We start from the raw sequence: 17,500 nt of genomic DNA, 5'->3' as shown, positions 1-17,500 counted from the left end.
ATAGGTAGGTAGGTAGGTAGGTATGTAGGTAGGTAGGTAGGTATAGGTAGGTAGGTATGTAGGTAGGTATAGGTAGGTAGGTAGGTATAGGTAGGTAGGTGGTGGCCATAAAGCAAGGTGTCAGCAAGTGGATGAACAGAACTCTATTTTGCCTCAAATGTCATGTATGCACAGCAATATCCATTATCCATTTGTAACGTACGGACAATGTACAAATGTAACCTTTTTTTTACGGGTGCTTTTGGTTACCTAACTCAACCTTCGCACACTTAAATGAACCCTCAGGATTTTAAACGTTTACTGATAAGGGACAAGCCTGCCTCGGAGAAGGAGACGGAATTTAGCAATTAATTCGTCAAAAGATTCTGAAATGCCGACCATGTCCTTTACTTATTTGTCCAGACAGCACTAGCCTTTGAACCAGAGAGAGAGAGAGAGAGAGAGAGAGAGAGAGAGAGAGAGAGAGAGAGAGAGAGAGAGAGAGAGAGATATCCTGATGACTGTCTATGGTTTTACAAAAGCCTCTCCGCATGATAATCATTTTTGGACCATTGGCTTTGCACTGCCGTTCTATGGAGACAAAGACACACAGCATCAGACCACAGTGCCTGATAGATCCCGATATCCACTCGCAACTTTCTATCAATGACTTGTTCAGCCGCCAAAGCACCCGACGATGATGTCAAAGACAAAGGCAACCAGCCAAAGGCTAAGCTTGCATGAAGCGCTTGGTCGGTGGATGGTGTTCTATTTTTCCTACACTCTTACAATGGTCCAAAGATGATCCCGGGAATATACTGAGATGCTTTTGAGAACCAAGCCCCATGTGAGTGCTGATGTCTTTCGAACAAGCCTCGCAAAACAATACCAGCGCTAGTTGTTTGGTGCTGAAGTGGCCACAGGAAAAGAGATCAGGCTCCAATTACTTATGGCAATATCCGCCATGACTTCCTCTTAAGGCCCCATTCCAGATTCGTCTTGGATTGTTATTCAAGTCCACCAGCGAAACGTTATGCAAAGCCAGTGAACACAGCCAAACAAAATCTAAACCCCGGGGCAGACGGTGAGAGATGTGCCCAACACTTTGCCTGGTGTTTGATTTACGAATGGTTTAACATTTATAAAGCACACAAACACCAAGGGACAAGATTTAGGTTCTGATATGCACACTAAACTACCACATGGAATTCAAAATTGTAACCGAGAGTTATATGAATGTAACCAAGGCTCTATGAATTCTGGGTTACTGCCGGTGACGGTGTTAAAATACTCTCTGTGCTCAGAAAGAATGAAATGCATTCTGGAGCGTGAGCCAGCGTTATGATGAGATAACCTGCGACGGTCGCATTCCACCTGCACTGCTGCTGATAACGACGCCCATATAAACCCCGCTTGGAGTCACGGCTATCGTAAAAAGGCAAACGGGGGAAAAGAAGAAGATAAATTGCAGGTCACATCAGGCTAAAAATGTGTTCAAACCGAAATCCGGCAACTGTGTCAAAACGTGAAAGAACATCAGAGGTCATTAGGGGCTGTATATGTGCCAACAACCACACTACCATACAGAACCACAGAATGTTCTCCTTCGTGCACACCCAGTAGTATGCTATTGGATATTGAGAAAGAGCTCTTAAAGACTCCAGTCTACAGTAACTGAGAAACGGAAGGAAGGAGAGGGCATTGTAGCCACACTGTAGCCAACTATGATGACAATAAAAAAACCTACTTTATTTTCACTAGGGCTGCACAACACACGCACGATAAAAAAGTCAAGATCGCAACATTTGTTACAGGCAAGTTTCTGTGTGAAAGATGCCAACGGAAAGGACTTCTGTGCTGCTGCTGCCTTGAACCCATTCTTCAACCAGTCGCTGACCAATCAAGTCAAACGTGGTAGAGAACATTTCAGTTATATCAACCAATTGAACCCTACTATACTCAGTTGAGCGGCAGGTCCCCCCAGAGGTCTATACCTGGTCCACTGCTTTTCCCTTAACTCCAAATATCTTCGCTGAATGTTTGCCTACTTTTGCTTACTATATTAAAGCTTTTTTGACATGCCCAGAACAGAGATGCCAAGTGATTAAAAAACGGAGCAAATCTCATCCTAAAGTATCCCTCTTGAACAAAGTTTTACACGGGGGAAGAAAATGAAATGATGAATAAATCCAATGACAACAAATGTGATCGGACTTTTGTGAGCAGTATTGCACAGCCCTAGTGTCTGCTACTACTACACGATACGGCCATACATGAGAGGCCTAACCTGCTCAGACAGTGGTTCTCAAAGTGGGGTCCACGGTCCCAGGGGCCCCGAGGAAAATGTTGATAGTTAGGAACCCGAAATGGACCCTTATGGGGCTGTAACTCTGACAGTGTACCGAATACTCGGTTCCATTTGTACACCGTCAGGAGTTCTGGGAGCCTGTGGCCTTATATTAGTTATACAACAAACTGGTCCTTTCAAACGAGGAAGTTTGAGAACCACTGACTTAAGAGAACACCGTCTACAGAGTCGGGTTCTCTGAAACCCAGCATACATTTCATTGTCTTTATAGCAACACGTAAAATGGCAACACCGCCTACTGGAGGAGAGTTGCGACTGCACCCAACTCCACCCTGACGCGCAACCACAAGTAGAAGTGTTGTTGTTTTTTAATTGTTGTACTGTATATGTGTGTAATTTGTACGGTCAGTTTCCAAGTCACAAGTATAAGACAAAACATCTTCTGCTGTTATGCTTCTCTTTTCATTCTGAATATATAGCCTACAGTATGATATATATATATATATATATACACACACACACACATGCACACACTTTGTGCCTCTACCTGAATTCATCTTCTCTTTAAAAGAATTAAAGAAAAACTACTCATCTTTTACATTACAACCCTGTTAGACCAGCTCCGGTGTGCGTGTGTGCATGCGTGCGTGCGTTAATATGTGGCATGTGTATGTGTATGACATTTTTCAGCTGTCCATTCATAGACGGATCAGCAGCATTTGGCTTTTCCTCCGAGAGGGGGGGGGGGGGGTAACGTGTTGCGCAAAGCGTGTGTGTATGTGTGCACGTGCTCGTGCGCTCACGTAGCTCTCTGTAGTTTAATGGCCAACGGCAGCCATTCAACAGCGCCCTGGAAGTGGACCAGACAGACTGTGTGTCCACACTTAGGCGTCTAGGTGCGGCAATTTTCCGCTCGTGGCAGCCGTGAAGTTCGTGTGCGCGGCTTCCATTTGGCCGCGGCGGGGTCAAGCGTTTCCGGGAATCAATCTGGCAGACGGGGTGCATCCTGGGTGGAGCTTAATTTCCATCCACCAGCTGTCTAAAAACCAGGACAGGAGACACCTGCCTGCACGAGCGGATTTGTTGCCACGCCTTGACGCTCAAGTGTGCTTACACTATACGGACAGGATTCCAGAGTGGATCGTTTACTGGTGACCGGTGTGGTGGATGTTTACTGTGCTACAGCGCCTCCTGGAGCCCGGCCGGGGGAGAACAACGCATGACTGCAGACTGGTCTACAAACCGACCTGGAACTAAACTGACCGGAAACAATCTCAGAATGAGTCATCCAACGTCCTTATCCGACATTCCTTATATCTAAGAAAACGAGATGGGGGAGAGTGTATATGTACATGTGTGATATTTGTGTATTTAGGAAGTATACGCTGCTATAATACACGGAACCTTTCTTTGGCATGGTCACGGTCAGACAGGCCAGGATTATGTCCATATTGGACATAATTACAGGAAGCGGATCGGACCTGAACCGCTATACGGAGATCTATACGATCGTCAGAGTTGTGTCCGATATAGCGTTCGCACAAACTCCCACGGTTTGTTTTATCCTCCCGTTGTTTTTGCCGAACGAACGGCGCAGAGTTTTGCGACGTGCGACGTCGACGCAACGTGGCCATAAGGTCTCACGACTTCAGACGTCAAACTTTCCTGTGATTGATATAAAACTGAATGAAATAAAACACAACAGATATGCAGATGCTGACTGACTCAGTTCCGATGCTCATTGTAAAAAAAAAAGAGGAAAAGACATGCTCAGTAGTTAGTGAAGGAGGACCAGTGAAGCCTGCCAAACGAGGAACGTTCTAGACCCTTCTTTCCGCGCACACACACACACACACACACACACACACACACACACACACACACACACACACACACACATTGTTATATAATGTATCTATACGGCTTACTTTGCTTTCTCCACAAATTGTTCAACCCTTTATTCATCTGTGTTTTTAAAAGTTTTTTTTTTTCTATACCCCTGAGAAAATACCATGGACCACTTTTAAGTATAAAATACATCTCTCTGAGAGAACAACAGAAAAAAGTTCATTTTTTTTTACCCCCTCAAAACGAAACAAATTTACAAACGAGTAAAATTCAACAGGCCTCTGAAGCAAGATTGTTACATTTCAGTCATTCGTCAGGTAGGAGAAGAGAGACTGGAGAGCAGGAGGCTGGATTTAAGAGAGTCTGGTCGCTACGTTGACAGCGGCCATGACGGATTCATGACCCTCTCCCCCCGTTGATGGGAGGCACATTCTTAACCACAGTAACCCCGTATGTCCCTGTTTTTGGGGGCAAAAATGTTAAGAAATATAAAATAAAAACGTTACACGCTATTCGGCGTATGACTGAGTAGATACTGTGGGGCTTACTTAAGTGGTTAACTGCCCTTCTAGGTCCCAAGATTGGGGACAGTGACGGAGAGCTCACCCGCGACCAAACCCTCTCAAGTCACGACCCTGGACAAGTCAACTAGTTATGCGGGGCACAGAACATGTAGGCAGCATTTTTGCACTAGTATGATAGCACTACATTTGTGTGGCTTTGCTCGTGAAACCGTTGCAGATTATTCCTTGATTAATGGCAAAAGCTGCATTGTACATCCTTTTTTTTATTTTTTTATCAGGCACTAGACAATTGTTAAGGTGGCAGGAAACCCACTGTTGGCTTAAACATATAAGTCACCAGTACGAGATAGGACTGCCTTCGGCTTGATTGTAACAAATCAGATTGAGACACGACAAGATTGATCAGCTGATTGATTGGGTTTTAAGGTTGGGGTCTTATTTGGTCGGGCAGGTGAGGAGGGGAGGGGCGGGGGGGGGGGGGGGGGGAGAGAGAGCGACAGAAGGCACAGTTTAGTAGAATTATGTTTCTCCCGTGATTTTAGTAAAAACAAAACAAAAAACAGGAAGAATCAGAATGTAGCTGACGACAGAGTGGTGTGTGAACAGCAGCTCAGCTGTCTAAGAGAGTGTGTGTGTGTGTGTGTGTGTGTGTGTGTGTGTGTGTGTGTGTCCTGTATAATGCGTATACACGTGACCGTCAGAAAGGACGCTGGGGTTGGTGTCAATTCACTTTCACTTCAGTCGCTTCACAAAGTGGGTTTTCTTCCCATTTCAAGAAATGGACATCAAAGCCACGAAGCTCTTTGAAGAAGTCAATTATGCTTTTAGCGTTCAACAATTTGGCTTTGACATTGAACTTGCATTTGCAGTTTCTGAATGTATATTGGGGGTGTATTCAAAGTGAATTGAACCAGAACGTGACTGACTGAGCTAAGTTACAGTGTTTTATGCACATGGATTTACTGTATATCACATCGTCTCCGTCGGGTGGAAACCTTACATGTCCAATAAACGTAACTTTTTGTTAGGATTCAATTAGAAAAAATATGCTGTAAGTATGATCTGATCGAGTAGGGGATTAATTAAGGAAATGACACAAAGTCAAAATTATGGAGATAAGAGGTTTCTGCCCGAACAGCAACGATACGTTACAGTTTCCAATAGTCGTTTGTGCTTTTCAAGTCCAATATGATTGCCGAGTGTCTGTGACACCTCCTGTACATCTGAAAAAACGACAGAGGGAAATATCAAACAACTGAAAAAAGCTATACTTTTGGGATGGGTCTTCTTAACAGCAGGACCCCGGGAATAGACCCTGAATCAGCTTGAACAATAATAATAATAATAATAATAATAGTAATGCCCAGAATTATTTCTCCTCAATTCCAGATGCACAGTCAACACCAGCCACCGGACGTGGATACTTCACACATAAAGCAGAGGGGGTAACTAACACCAAAAAAAGTAATGTCTGCACGTTGTTGTGTCTATATAGCTAATAACCACAAACTACGGTCTGGTGCAGCGGCTATTTGACGGACTATAACAGCTACATTCAAACCCCGTCTCAGAAAAAAATAATAATATCAAAGCACATAATAGAGATTGTTTCCACTGGTACGTACGGTAGGGATTCGGATCTATAGTGCAGACATTCTCAAAATGGGGGACCCTCAGGGTTCTTTTGAGGGTGTTCCATGGGGTGTTCCCAGCTAAATGATTGATAATTAGGGACCAAATGGAGCCCTTACAGGTCTGTGGCTCTGGGAGTTACAGACCTGGAGTTACAGGTCTGTGGCTCTGGGAGGGTATATAACCCGTATAAGGGACATTATGGCGGTCCTTGAAATTTAACAGGTTTTGAGAACCACTACTCTAGCGAAGAGGAGAAGGACTGCCATGGATTCTAAACAGTATATACTGTATAGACAGACGGTTTGCCAGTGGGGATGCAAGGATGTGACTCTGCTCAGGTAAAACAGTATGTAGGCGTATGTGTGTGTGTGTCCTGGTAGACACGCGTGCGCGTGCGTGTATGTCTATGCAGTGTGTTTGTGTGTGTGCATGTCCGAGATTCTCAGTTTTTTTTTTACGAAGCGAGCACGCTCCTCCTGAGCAGGTCCTCGTTCCCAGCATGCAGCGGTGGCAGGCGGAGCTTGCGCCTGCCGCCGCCCCCCGCGGCGGGGCTCTGCATGTCCGAGTCGCTCTGCTCGCCGTCCGAGAAGTACCCGTCAGTCTCGGCGGCGGAGGCGGCGGCGTCCAACGAGGACGCCGCCCCTTTCTCTCCCGCCAGGCTCGAGTCCCTGTCGGAGGAGGGCTCCGTCGACTCCGCCCTCATGCCCCTGGCCCCGCCTCCTCCTCGGCCGGCCCCCCCTTGGCCCCTCCCTCGGGACCTCCCCTGGCGGGAGAGACGCAGCCGCAGCGCTCCTCCGCTGCGGTGCACACCCCCGCCGCCCGCGGGACTGGAAGGCAGAGGCGGGGAGGAGGAGGAGGGGGTGACGTGGACGCTGTCCCAGGGGCAGTGGTCCTCCGAGATGTGACAGGAGTCCATCTTGGAGACGGGGGGCTGCGGCCCCCCCGGGGGGTCCCTCTGCGCGTGGTGGTGGTGGTGGTGGAGGTGGTGGAGGTGGAGGGCCTTGGAGGAGCGCTCCCTGACCCTCTCCCCTCTCCGGGCCCCCGCCGCGTGGCCCGGCTTGTCCTCCTCCTCCTCGGCCCCCCAGGAGCTCTGGGCCGACGCCGCCGCGGAGGAGGGGCTGCTGCCGGCGGAGGTGGCCGTGGCGGAGCACGGCGTCTGGGGCAGGCTGGGGGCGGCGGGGTGAGGGTGGTGCCCGCGGGCCCCCCGGGGCACACAGGGGGCGGCGGGGTGAGGGTGCAGGCCACGGGCCGCCCGGGGCACACAGGGGGCAGGGTGCAGGCCACGGGCGGTGGGGTGAGGGTGCAGGCCACGGGCCGCCCGGGGCACACTGCTGGGGGCCGTGGGGTGAAGGTGCCCCCCGCGGGGGGCCCGGGGCACACTGCTGGGGGCCGTGGTGGGGTGAGGGTTCCCCCCGCGGGGGGCCCGGGGCAGACTGCTGGGGGCCGTGGTGGGGTGAGGGTGCCCCCCGCGGGGGGCCCGGGGCACACTGCTGGGGGCCGTGGTGGGGTGGCGGGGCCCGCGGGCCTTGCCGTTGCCTTTGGGCTTGTTGCGGCCCAGGTGGGGCGTCTTCCAGGCCGACTGCATGGAGTTCTCCATCATCAGGTTGAGCAGGCTCTCCTCGCCCTGCAGCAGCTGGGGAGACATGAGACAATCAAGAATCCAAGAAGCTCCATTATGGTTTCCCTTCTGGCTCCAAAACTGTGGAATGCACTTCCCATTGCAGTCAGAACTGCAGCATCACTCCCAATCTTCCGCCGTAGTCTGAAAACCCACCTTTTCAGACTCCATCATGGCCCATAGCACTTACCCTACCCCCTTAGATAGCATTTCTGTAGACTTAGATAGCATTTGATACAGACTTATAGCATGTTATGTAGACAGCACAAGAATTGCATTGTATATAGTCACAGCACGCCATAGTACATATGTATAGCATAGTAGTATATATGTATAGTTTATATGTATAGTTTCATTATATAGATATTCCACTGTTACTTTCTTAGCTTACGCATGTTTCATGATAAATGCTTTTATGTGATGTATTCCCATGCTTTTGTTCTTGATTAATGTAAGTCGCTCTGGATCTGCTAAATGCCTAAATTGTAAATTGTAAAATTGTAACGGTAATAAGTCGGATCTGCTCGCTTTTCTGAGAAGTACCCGTCGGTCTCAGCGGACGGGCGGCTTTGTGTGCATGCAGCAAGGCAAGCAACACGAGCATAACAATAAAAACTGACGTGCGACAAGGCACATACTTGTACTACGGATACACGCGATACTTTAGTACGCTGAACAATATCAGTTCGGAGAAAGAAGCGAAAGGAGGGGGACTAGGGTGAGGAGAATCGGTTCATCGCTAACTATTCAACTGTGCTATCCTCTCTCTCTGCTCGGAGCAGCCCTGCCAAACAACACACACAAACGGCCCCAGAAACCCTGGGCAGAACAAAAGGAGGGTCAGCCACAGTGCAGCTTCTCCACTCCTTGGCAACCTCCTTGGTTTGACAGATAGTTGCACGCACATGAAGGGGAAGGGCTGTGCATGGCAGTATGAAGACAGTAAGAGTTTTTTGGAATCACATTAGTCTCACTGATCACAAATGCACAAAATAACACTACATCTAAAACATGTGTCGATGCGTCTACACGTTGGTCGTGTACTGCGTTTCCAAAATGGCTGGAAACACAGTCGACTTTATTGCATTTGAGAGTTGAGACTGTTCTGTCGGGATCATGTTCACATTAATGCACTTTCTTCTTAAAATCACATTAACCCCGGTGACTCTGTTTTGGGCCATTTTTCTCTTAAATAAAATTAAAATGGAATACTTTCTCAAGTTACTTTAAAAAAATAACAAAAATAGAAGATCTACTACAGGCTGCAGCGATGGTGACGGGCAGGTCCAGGTGGTGGGCGGGTCGATCTAATCAGCGTGCGTGACCGATGAGCAGAGTGTTATAGATTTTGTGCCGGCGAGCCGTGATGGAAGAAGTACTCACATTTGTTACTTAATTCTGGCTGCGTTTGTCCAACTCCTGCAGCCTGTTTTCAAATACGCTCACCTTTTAAGTATATAGTCACAGAATAGTCATCTTTACTATACGATCACATCCCCGACCGTTGGTAATTAGCCCATGTTGACCTGAGATCAGATTCTAAAAAATGTCTTCTACATCCTGACAGTTTTCTGAAAAAGCTGTGTTTCTATGTCAGTCGTTCTTCGATTAAAAACATAGCAGACCTACAAGCTCGTAGCGCGCCACTCGGTGGCCATGGTGGTCGCTAGGCATGTAACGATATATCGATTTAAATCGATATGAATCCTGCACTGACCGCGGTGACGCCGTGTGTCTCACAATGCAGCACAGTGTTCAGTCTTTTGAACAGTTTTTTTTAGTACAGTATGTTGTTACTGTACATAATATGTTTTCATATGAAAAGGATTGAGTTCTCAAACCTTTTCATGTCAACGACGGCCCCCCCCTACCACAAAATGAGATGTATTTGGTTAAAACTAACCCCTGGCTTTATCCTGTGAGGTTATAGCTTTAGAGTTGGGTTTTGGATATAGGGTGTCGGGACTCAGGACCACAAACACGTGACATGTGAAATGACCTGGGGGTTTATAGTCGATGGTCTCTCTGAAAAGCTGTTCCCCTATACCTGGTCTGACATGTGAAATGACCTGGGGGTTTATAGTCGATGGTCTCTCTGAAAAGCTGTTTCCCCTACCTAGTCCGACATGTGAAATGAGTCGATGGTCTCTCTGAAAGGCCGTTTCTCCCCTACCTGGTCCGACATGTGAAATGAGTCGATGGTCTCTCTGAAAGGCCGTTTCTCCCCTACCTGGTCCGACATGTGAAATGAGTCGATGGTCTCTCTGAAAAGCCGTTTCTTCCTTACCTGGTCCGACAGGAGGCTGGCGCTCTTGTCGCGGTGCTGCCCTCCCAGAGCCCACTGGCTCAGCATGTCGTCGGCCGTGATCTGGACCGACTGAGCCAGCCAGCTGTCAAACAGAGAGTTGTCCAACGGGAAGGACTTGGGTAGGCCTGAGAGGGGAGAGAGAGAGAGGCAGGGAGAGAGAGAGAGTTCAGTCAAGACACTTTCGTCGAGATAAACCATTTTCAGGTTGCATTCGATCTCCTGTGGCACTGCAGATCATCGTGAAGCAGAATCTGAGATCACTGACCCCACCGAAGGGGAGCCTATATATAAGATACACATAGTTATGACATGGACAATTATATTGAACCCTTCAAAAAGGCTATAACTTAATTAAGATACACAGGTATATCATATACATACACAATCCACAGAGCTCTATACAATGAACACAGAGGGAGGGAGGGAGGGAGGAAGCGTGAGAGAGTCAAATTATATCGCGAATGGAGCTCAATCAAGTACCGCGTCGTCAATGTCTCAGCCAGAACATTCTGCGTCGAGATCCTTCTCAATTCACTCGTCTCAAAGAAGCAATTCACCCACAAATGACACCAGCGTTCATTCCTAGTCATTTTGTTGTGAAACGAGAACATGAGAACCGTGGTACGAGCGTTCCGCCAAGCCCATGTTTATAGAACCGTGTAATTGCGGCTATAACGAAACAAAATGTGAAAATAGTGATGATTAAACAAAAATATATAATAGAAAAAAAGGCATCATGCACATTATGTACAGTACATGTTGTTAGTACGTGCTCATTCCTATACGATATTAAGGCTCATCATAGCTGAGTAACAGACTCCCGTCAATTTGATCATTGTTTTGGCGTTTCAAAGTCAGACTGATTGAGCCAGCTGTGTGTTGTCATGAAATCGACTATTAACCCATTAAAAAACCAAGGGAAGCATCTGTGTAACCGCCATTATTTTTTATACAAATATACAAGCTCATAGCATATGGTGCGTCAATTTGTGCTGTGCTATGCGCTTGTAGATTTGCTATTTTTTTTTAATATACATTTTAAAGCATAAGTGTGACAGATACTGTAGAATACAGCTATACTCAGCTAGGAATCTGGGCTATTATATACAGTATACACTCACTGGGCAGACTGACAATGAAATAAACCTTTTTCCTCCAACTATAAACGCCTATAGGGACCGGTATAAGATCTTTCTCTGCAGTGTTCTTAAATGGCCGCTTCACAACCCTTTTGCAACCAGATCTTATTTTAATGACGTTCAGGACAAAATAAACACTTTCCTGTGTAAGCATTATAAAAAAAGATACCATGAATTCCCATAGGGACCACCAAGAGGTTTAACTGAGGTTTAAAAGTGCAGGATCAAATGCTGTTTTCTTGTCGTCTTTGTGAATAAAATAAAGCTTTGGGTATGTGTGACGATGAACCAATTATCTTCCCGCAGGTATAGGCCGATGTTCTCTCCAGTCTATACATTAGCTTCATGCTGAGAAAGGTGACAGTCAGGCATATGCAGGGACAAGCACTGAGAGGTGAAAGGTGACAGTCAGGCATATGCAGGGACAAGCACTGAGAGGTGAAAGGTGACAGTCAGGCGTATGCAAGGACCAAGCACTGAGAGGTGAAAGGCGACAGTCAGGCGTATGCAGGGACAAGCACTGAGAGGTGAAAGGTGACAGTCAGGCGTATGCAAGGACAAACACTGAGAGGTGAAAGGTGACAGTCAGGCGTATGCAAGGAGCAAACACTGAGAGGTGAAAGGTGACAGTCAGGCGTATGCAAGGACCAAACACTGAGAGGTGAAAGGTGACAGTCAGGCGTATGCAGGGACAAACACTGAGAGGTGAAAGGCGACAGTCAGGCGTATGCAGGGACAAGCACTGAGAGGTGAAAGGTGACAGTCAGGCGTATGCAGGGACAAGCACTGAGAGGTGAAAGGGCGACAGTCAGGCGTATGCAGGGACAAGCACTGAGAGGTGAAAGGGCGACAGTCAGGCGTATGCAGGGACAAACACTGAGAGACCAACACCATGTTGCTTTTCACTTCATCAGCACAGTGAACATTATAAACCTGGTTTACAGCAGTAATCCCGTTCCCTGTCTCAGTCCCAACAATGCATTCTCCACACTGTGGCCTGTGTGTGGTGACTGTGTGTGTGTGTGTGTGTGTGTGTGTGTGTGTGTGTGTGTGTGTGTGTGTGTGTCTGTGTGTGTGTGTGTGCGTGCGTGCGTTGCAGACGGGGCTCACTGTGTTGTGTATATAATTAGGAGATTTTCATGGCTCCTTTCCTGTCACTATGGGCTGCCAAAATGCTGCCGAAGCACTGTGTGCCGTCTACTGCAGCAATGTCGGGTTTTTTTTTTTTTTGTCACTTTGTTGTACACGCACACGCGCACGCACACGTCCACACGCACGCGTCCACTTGCACGCGTCCACTCGCACACGCACAGATAGCGCAGAGAAGCGGGGATGGTTTTTGACAGACTGAGAGGGGAAGCGAGGGAGAAGGTGTGCATAGGAATGAGTACAGTACAGTACAGTACAGAATATACTGTCGGCATGCGAGGAGCAGAGAGAATCACAATGCAACTTTTGTTATCATCCCCGGCGGGGCTGATGCGTTATTATTATACTCTTATTATCAGCCCCATCATCTTTTCTTTTTTTTTATATCACCGCAATTCCACCCCTGCAAATAATAATGGTATACCTGTACATGCGATGAAAACCTTTTTATTCATCCATTATCCCCTAATAATACGCAACCTTTATTTATTTATTACTTATCTGTTGACGGGAGAGATATAGGACAGTGATGGCGATGAGCTTGGCTGCCTTGATTGGCCAGCTGCTGCATCTTGAGTTATCCCATTTTGGGCGGGAACCCCTTTTGGTGTTAGCATTATGTTATTCTTTAGCTATTGAAAAATAGCAGACCTACAAGCTCATAGCGCGCCACCGAGCGGCGCGCTACGAGCTTGTAGGTCTGCTATTTTTTTTTAAATCGAAGAACGACTGACATAGAAACGTAGCTTTTTCAGAAAACTGTCAGGATGTTGAAGACATTTTTAGAATCTGATCTCAGGTCAAAATGAGTTATGCGGTATAGCTAGTCTCGGGGTGACTATTCCACAACCTCCGACTGTTTACATACAGTAGAGTCTGGAAATACACCTCACGAAGGCCGAGCAAGGAAGCTGTCACTGTTCCGTTCCAGAAAATATATTCAGAATTATCTTTACGTTTTGAGTTCTGAATTTACATTTAGTTTTTGATAAGCAGCAATAGGCTTAAATTATTTTTTCTTTATACATTTAAGAGGGCAAATGTGCGTGACTGTAAAGAGGAAACGGAAGGCGGGAAGGAGGCGTCACGTCCAGTTCTTCTGTCCGTGCTCCTCGCCAGACTATAGGGCAGCTGACTCATTCAGTGGTTCCCAAACTTGTTTCATGTCAAGGACCCCCCAAATTGACACTAATTAGCCCTGCGGACCCCCATTTGAAAATATATAACCCCCATAAGAGAAGACTTTCACGGCTCCAGCAGTGATTCTCAACCCGTTTAATTTCAAGAACCCCCAGTTGGAGATGAATTAGGCCACGGTCCATTTAATGGAATTTCTATCCCCGCGGTTACCCCAATTTATTATTGTAAAATCAATGTTCATTTACCTCTGAGAGTGTACAAATGGAACCAAAGAATGATCAAGTTTAATTTACAAAAGAACCCACAAAAAGTTAGAATATGTCGATAAGAGGTTTTTGTCCAACAATGACAATATTCTATCTCCAAATTGCCCATCAAAATGAGATTAGAGTCAATTGAAGAGCAGACACTGGGGAAGGACAGGACAGTGGGACACATTATGCAGCGCAGCACACAAGTTTGCCTGCCTCCTTGGTTTCTGCAGACATTTCTAGTTCCACTTCTCGCCTTTTGCCTCCATCCTTCTACCACCTACACATCCCCCCCCCCCACCCCACCCCCTCACACACACACACACACACACACCTCATCGCCAGCAGTCCCTAGACTCAGCAGCCTGGAAGACGCCAGGAGGTGCTGTGAGTGTGACACACACACACACACACACACTCACACACACGTGCGAGCGCAAGCACACACATGCACGCACACATGTAGATAAACACAAGCACGCACGCACGCACACACACACACACACACACACACACACACACACACACACACACACACACACACACACACACACAGAGAGAGAGCCAACAATACGTTTCCATGATGCAGCACATCTCTCTACAGGAGATGGGCCAGGCGTTGAGAGGAGGGAGAGAGGTGAGCAAACGGGTGTGTCGCGGAGGGGGGGGAGAGAGAGAGAGAGCAGAGGAGGAAGGAGGGGTAGGTGTGTGTGTGTGTGTGTGTGTGTGGGGTGGGGTGGGGGGGGACCTGTAACACGGGGACAATCTGTACCACAGTGCTGGTGGTGACACGGTGCCAAACGGTGACGAGCTGCAGCCGTGTCCCAGTTCTTCTCTTCACAACCCCGTCTGTGTCGGGTGGAAAAAAACCTCATATGTTCAAAACAGGCGCCCGCTGGCCTAGCGGTCCAGGCGCATGCCACACATATAGGCTTCGCCTGTTCGAGTCCCGTTCATGACGACCTTCGCTGCGTGTCTCTCCCCTTCTCTCTCCCTCTTTCCTGTCCACCTCCATGTACAAAAAAAAATTGCCTGCCGGCGACTGTGTGATTTGAGTCTGGCTTATTAGTCAGGCTAAGTAAGTAGGGCTTCATTTATGGAAGAATACAAAGGGCCCCTATCTTGCGCCAACCCATAACCCCTCTTATCGCTAAACCTTTTTATTTGCCATTTTGAAAAACTATTTAAAATAGTTCAACTATAGCCGATCTACATCGACACATTGTGAGCTTGTAGATCAGCTCTTTGAACTACTTTGACCCATTTTGGGGCGGGAACCCTTATTGGTGTTCTAAGCATTATGTTATACTTTATTTGAAAAATAGCAGATCTACAAGCTTGTAGGTTTGCCTTGACATGAAATATTGAGCACCAGGGTTAAAAATAGCATAACATGGCAAATAAGTTTAGGTATTAACTTGTAATTAGGTACAGCCTATATTAATTATAGCCTAATAATAAGGTGCAGCAAGATATATAGCCAAAAGAGTTAGAATGTGGAGATAAGAGGTTTTGCCTGACGGCAATGAAATATACACAAACGGAACGGAAGCAGTGCGTCACCTGCACTGTAATATATCATTTAGCTCTCCCTCTCTTTTCTCTGGGTCCCGAATCTACACTGTAAAATCAGTATTCTCTGTGTACTCTGTGTTATTGTAACACAAAGGAACCAAATGGACCCTTTACGGAAGGGGTCCATTTGCACCTTCTCATCCATTTGGATCCTTGGTGGTCCTAGCCTAGCCTACAGCTTCAATCAGAACAACATACTTCCCTTTCCACAAAACAAAACTAAACCCTTTTAAATTCACTTTTACTAAAGCCATGCACTTTCAGCTTTGTGCGGTGGCTGTGGGCTGCTACCGTATGTAAATCCTGACTGCTCCCTGCTTCTTCTATGTGTAGGCTGAATTACAGTATGTCAGGCTATGGCTACTTTGGTCACTGCTATGTCATGCTAATGCTAGGCTATGGTAAGCTCCGGTACAGAATAGCAAACCCTGGTAGGCCTAATGGTATTTAGTGAGGCTATATTATGCTACGACAGTTATAACACGGTTTGCGGTGATAAATTGAAGTTCAAGTGGATGCCGCCGGTCCACTCAAGGTGACAAAAAGCCTGAGAAAATGTGCGCGACAGGATTGCTAAAACGCTATAGCTCGCGATCATGCTAAGAATACACGCATGTTAGCCAGCGCTGCTGTGAGAGACAACGCTGGGAAAGGAATGTGCTGGCAGTGGAACAGCGCCAAAATGGCCTGTGTGTGCCTGTGTGTGTGTGTGTGTGTGTGTGTGTGTGTGTGTGTGTGCGCGCGCGAGTGTGTGCGTGCGTGAGTGCGCATGTGTGTGTGTCCTGTTGCTAGGCCTAAAGCCCACACTACAGTGTGACGATTTTCCCAGGTGCCAGCCGTCTCCCTAGCAACTCCATGACAGAGCAAGAGAGAGTGAAAGAGAGACAGAATGGAGCAACGAAAGCAAGGGCTGAGAGTGAATTAAACACCTCAGAGAACGAGGTGAATACACTTGACCACACGGAGCTGTGACAACAAGGCATCACATCTATAACCAGAGAGGCACAGAAATGAGGCACTGAATGCAGTCCTGGTCCATTGCTACTCTATACAGTTTATTATTGCACTATTGTAACTTTAGGGGCCCAGCTAATCACTGCACTGTTTTAACAACTATACTGGCCATTAACAGCCAATTTCACCAGGGTGTCAATTAAGAACCTTGGAGTTCCACTTGACCAACAAACTTTGAACTGCATGTTAGTGGTCCCAACTAGTTTCTTTCATTTAAGAAACATTGCTAAAATCTGGTCCTCACTGACACCTCCAGACCTGGAAATACTCTCCATGCTTTTATTTACTCCCGTTTGGACTGCGTTAATTCCTTGCTTACTACGCTGAGTACTATAGTAAACATCGCCTCCAGCTGGTGCAGAATGCGGCTGCTAGACTTTTAATGAATACATACAGAAGGTCATACTGTGTATATCAGACCTGTGCTTGCTTCATTATATTGGCTACCAATTGACTGTAGAAATGTCCACGCGCTGGCCCCAAATTGCTTAACCGAACTATTGCGCCCAAAGGTCAATGTGTATATGTTATACAATGTTATACTTAGAGTCTTCAGACAAAGGCCTTAATTGTCACTGTCCCTAAAACGAGGCTGAAAACCAAAGGTTTTCAAGTGGTAGCCTCTCTGGAATGGCGATGCCTTTGAAAAGCTACTAAAAACCCATTTGTTTCGACAATATTTGGTTTTTATTTCCATGTATTGTTTTGGCTGTATTGTTTGTTGTTTGTTTCTTCTTTTTAAAAAAAAACTCTATTTCAATGTTATGTTCTTGTTTCATTTCTGATCTTGTGTGATCAAATCACCTTTCAGGTAATCTGGGAAAGGTCTGCTTTCTGTCCCCAAAAAGAAAAAGAAAAAAAAAAACGTGCGGAAGCAGTATTTAGTTTTTATGCATAACATATCTGGAACAAACTCAAGAGAAGAATGCAGGCCTGCTGCACTCTTTATTTATTTTAAATCACATCCTAATGTATACGGTCCGCTAGTATTTCCCACTACGTCACGACATCA

General features: G+C 46.8%; 1 protein-coding gene across 1 annotated transcript in view; it reads right to left on the bottom strand.

Annotated features, from left to right (window-relative positions):
• Positions 1–2,637: 2,637 nt before the first annotated feature.
• The window catches only part of jade2 (jade family PHD finger 2), a 246,411-nt gene continuing 231,548 nt past the window's right edge, over positions 2,638–17,500 (bottom strand). The window contains 2 exon segments of the mRNA XM_080780445.1: positions 2,638–7,927; positions 10,200–10,345. Of these exon segments, the coding sequence (XP_080636571.1) occupies positions 6,749–7,927; positions 10,200–10,345 (1,325 nt within the window). The 3' untranslated portion in view covers positions 2,638–6,748.

Source organism: Protomyctophum bolini (genome assembly GCF_963924005.1).
Source record: "Protomyctophum bolini genome assembly, chromosome: 13".
Lineage (NCBI taxonomy): Eukaryota > Metazoa > Chordata > Actinopteri > Myctophiformes > Myctophidae > Protomyctophum > Protomyctophum bolini.
The sequence above is the reverse complement of the archived record's forward strand: the minus strand, read 5'-3'. Positions and strand labels throughout refer to the sequence as shown.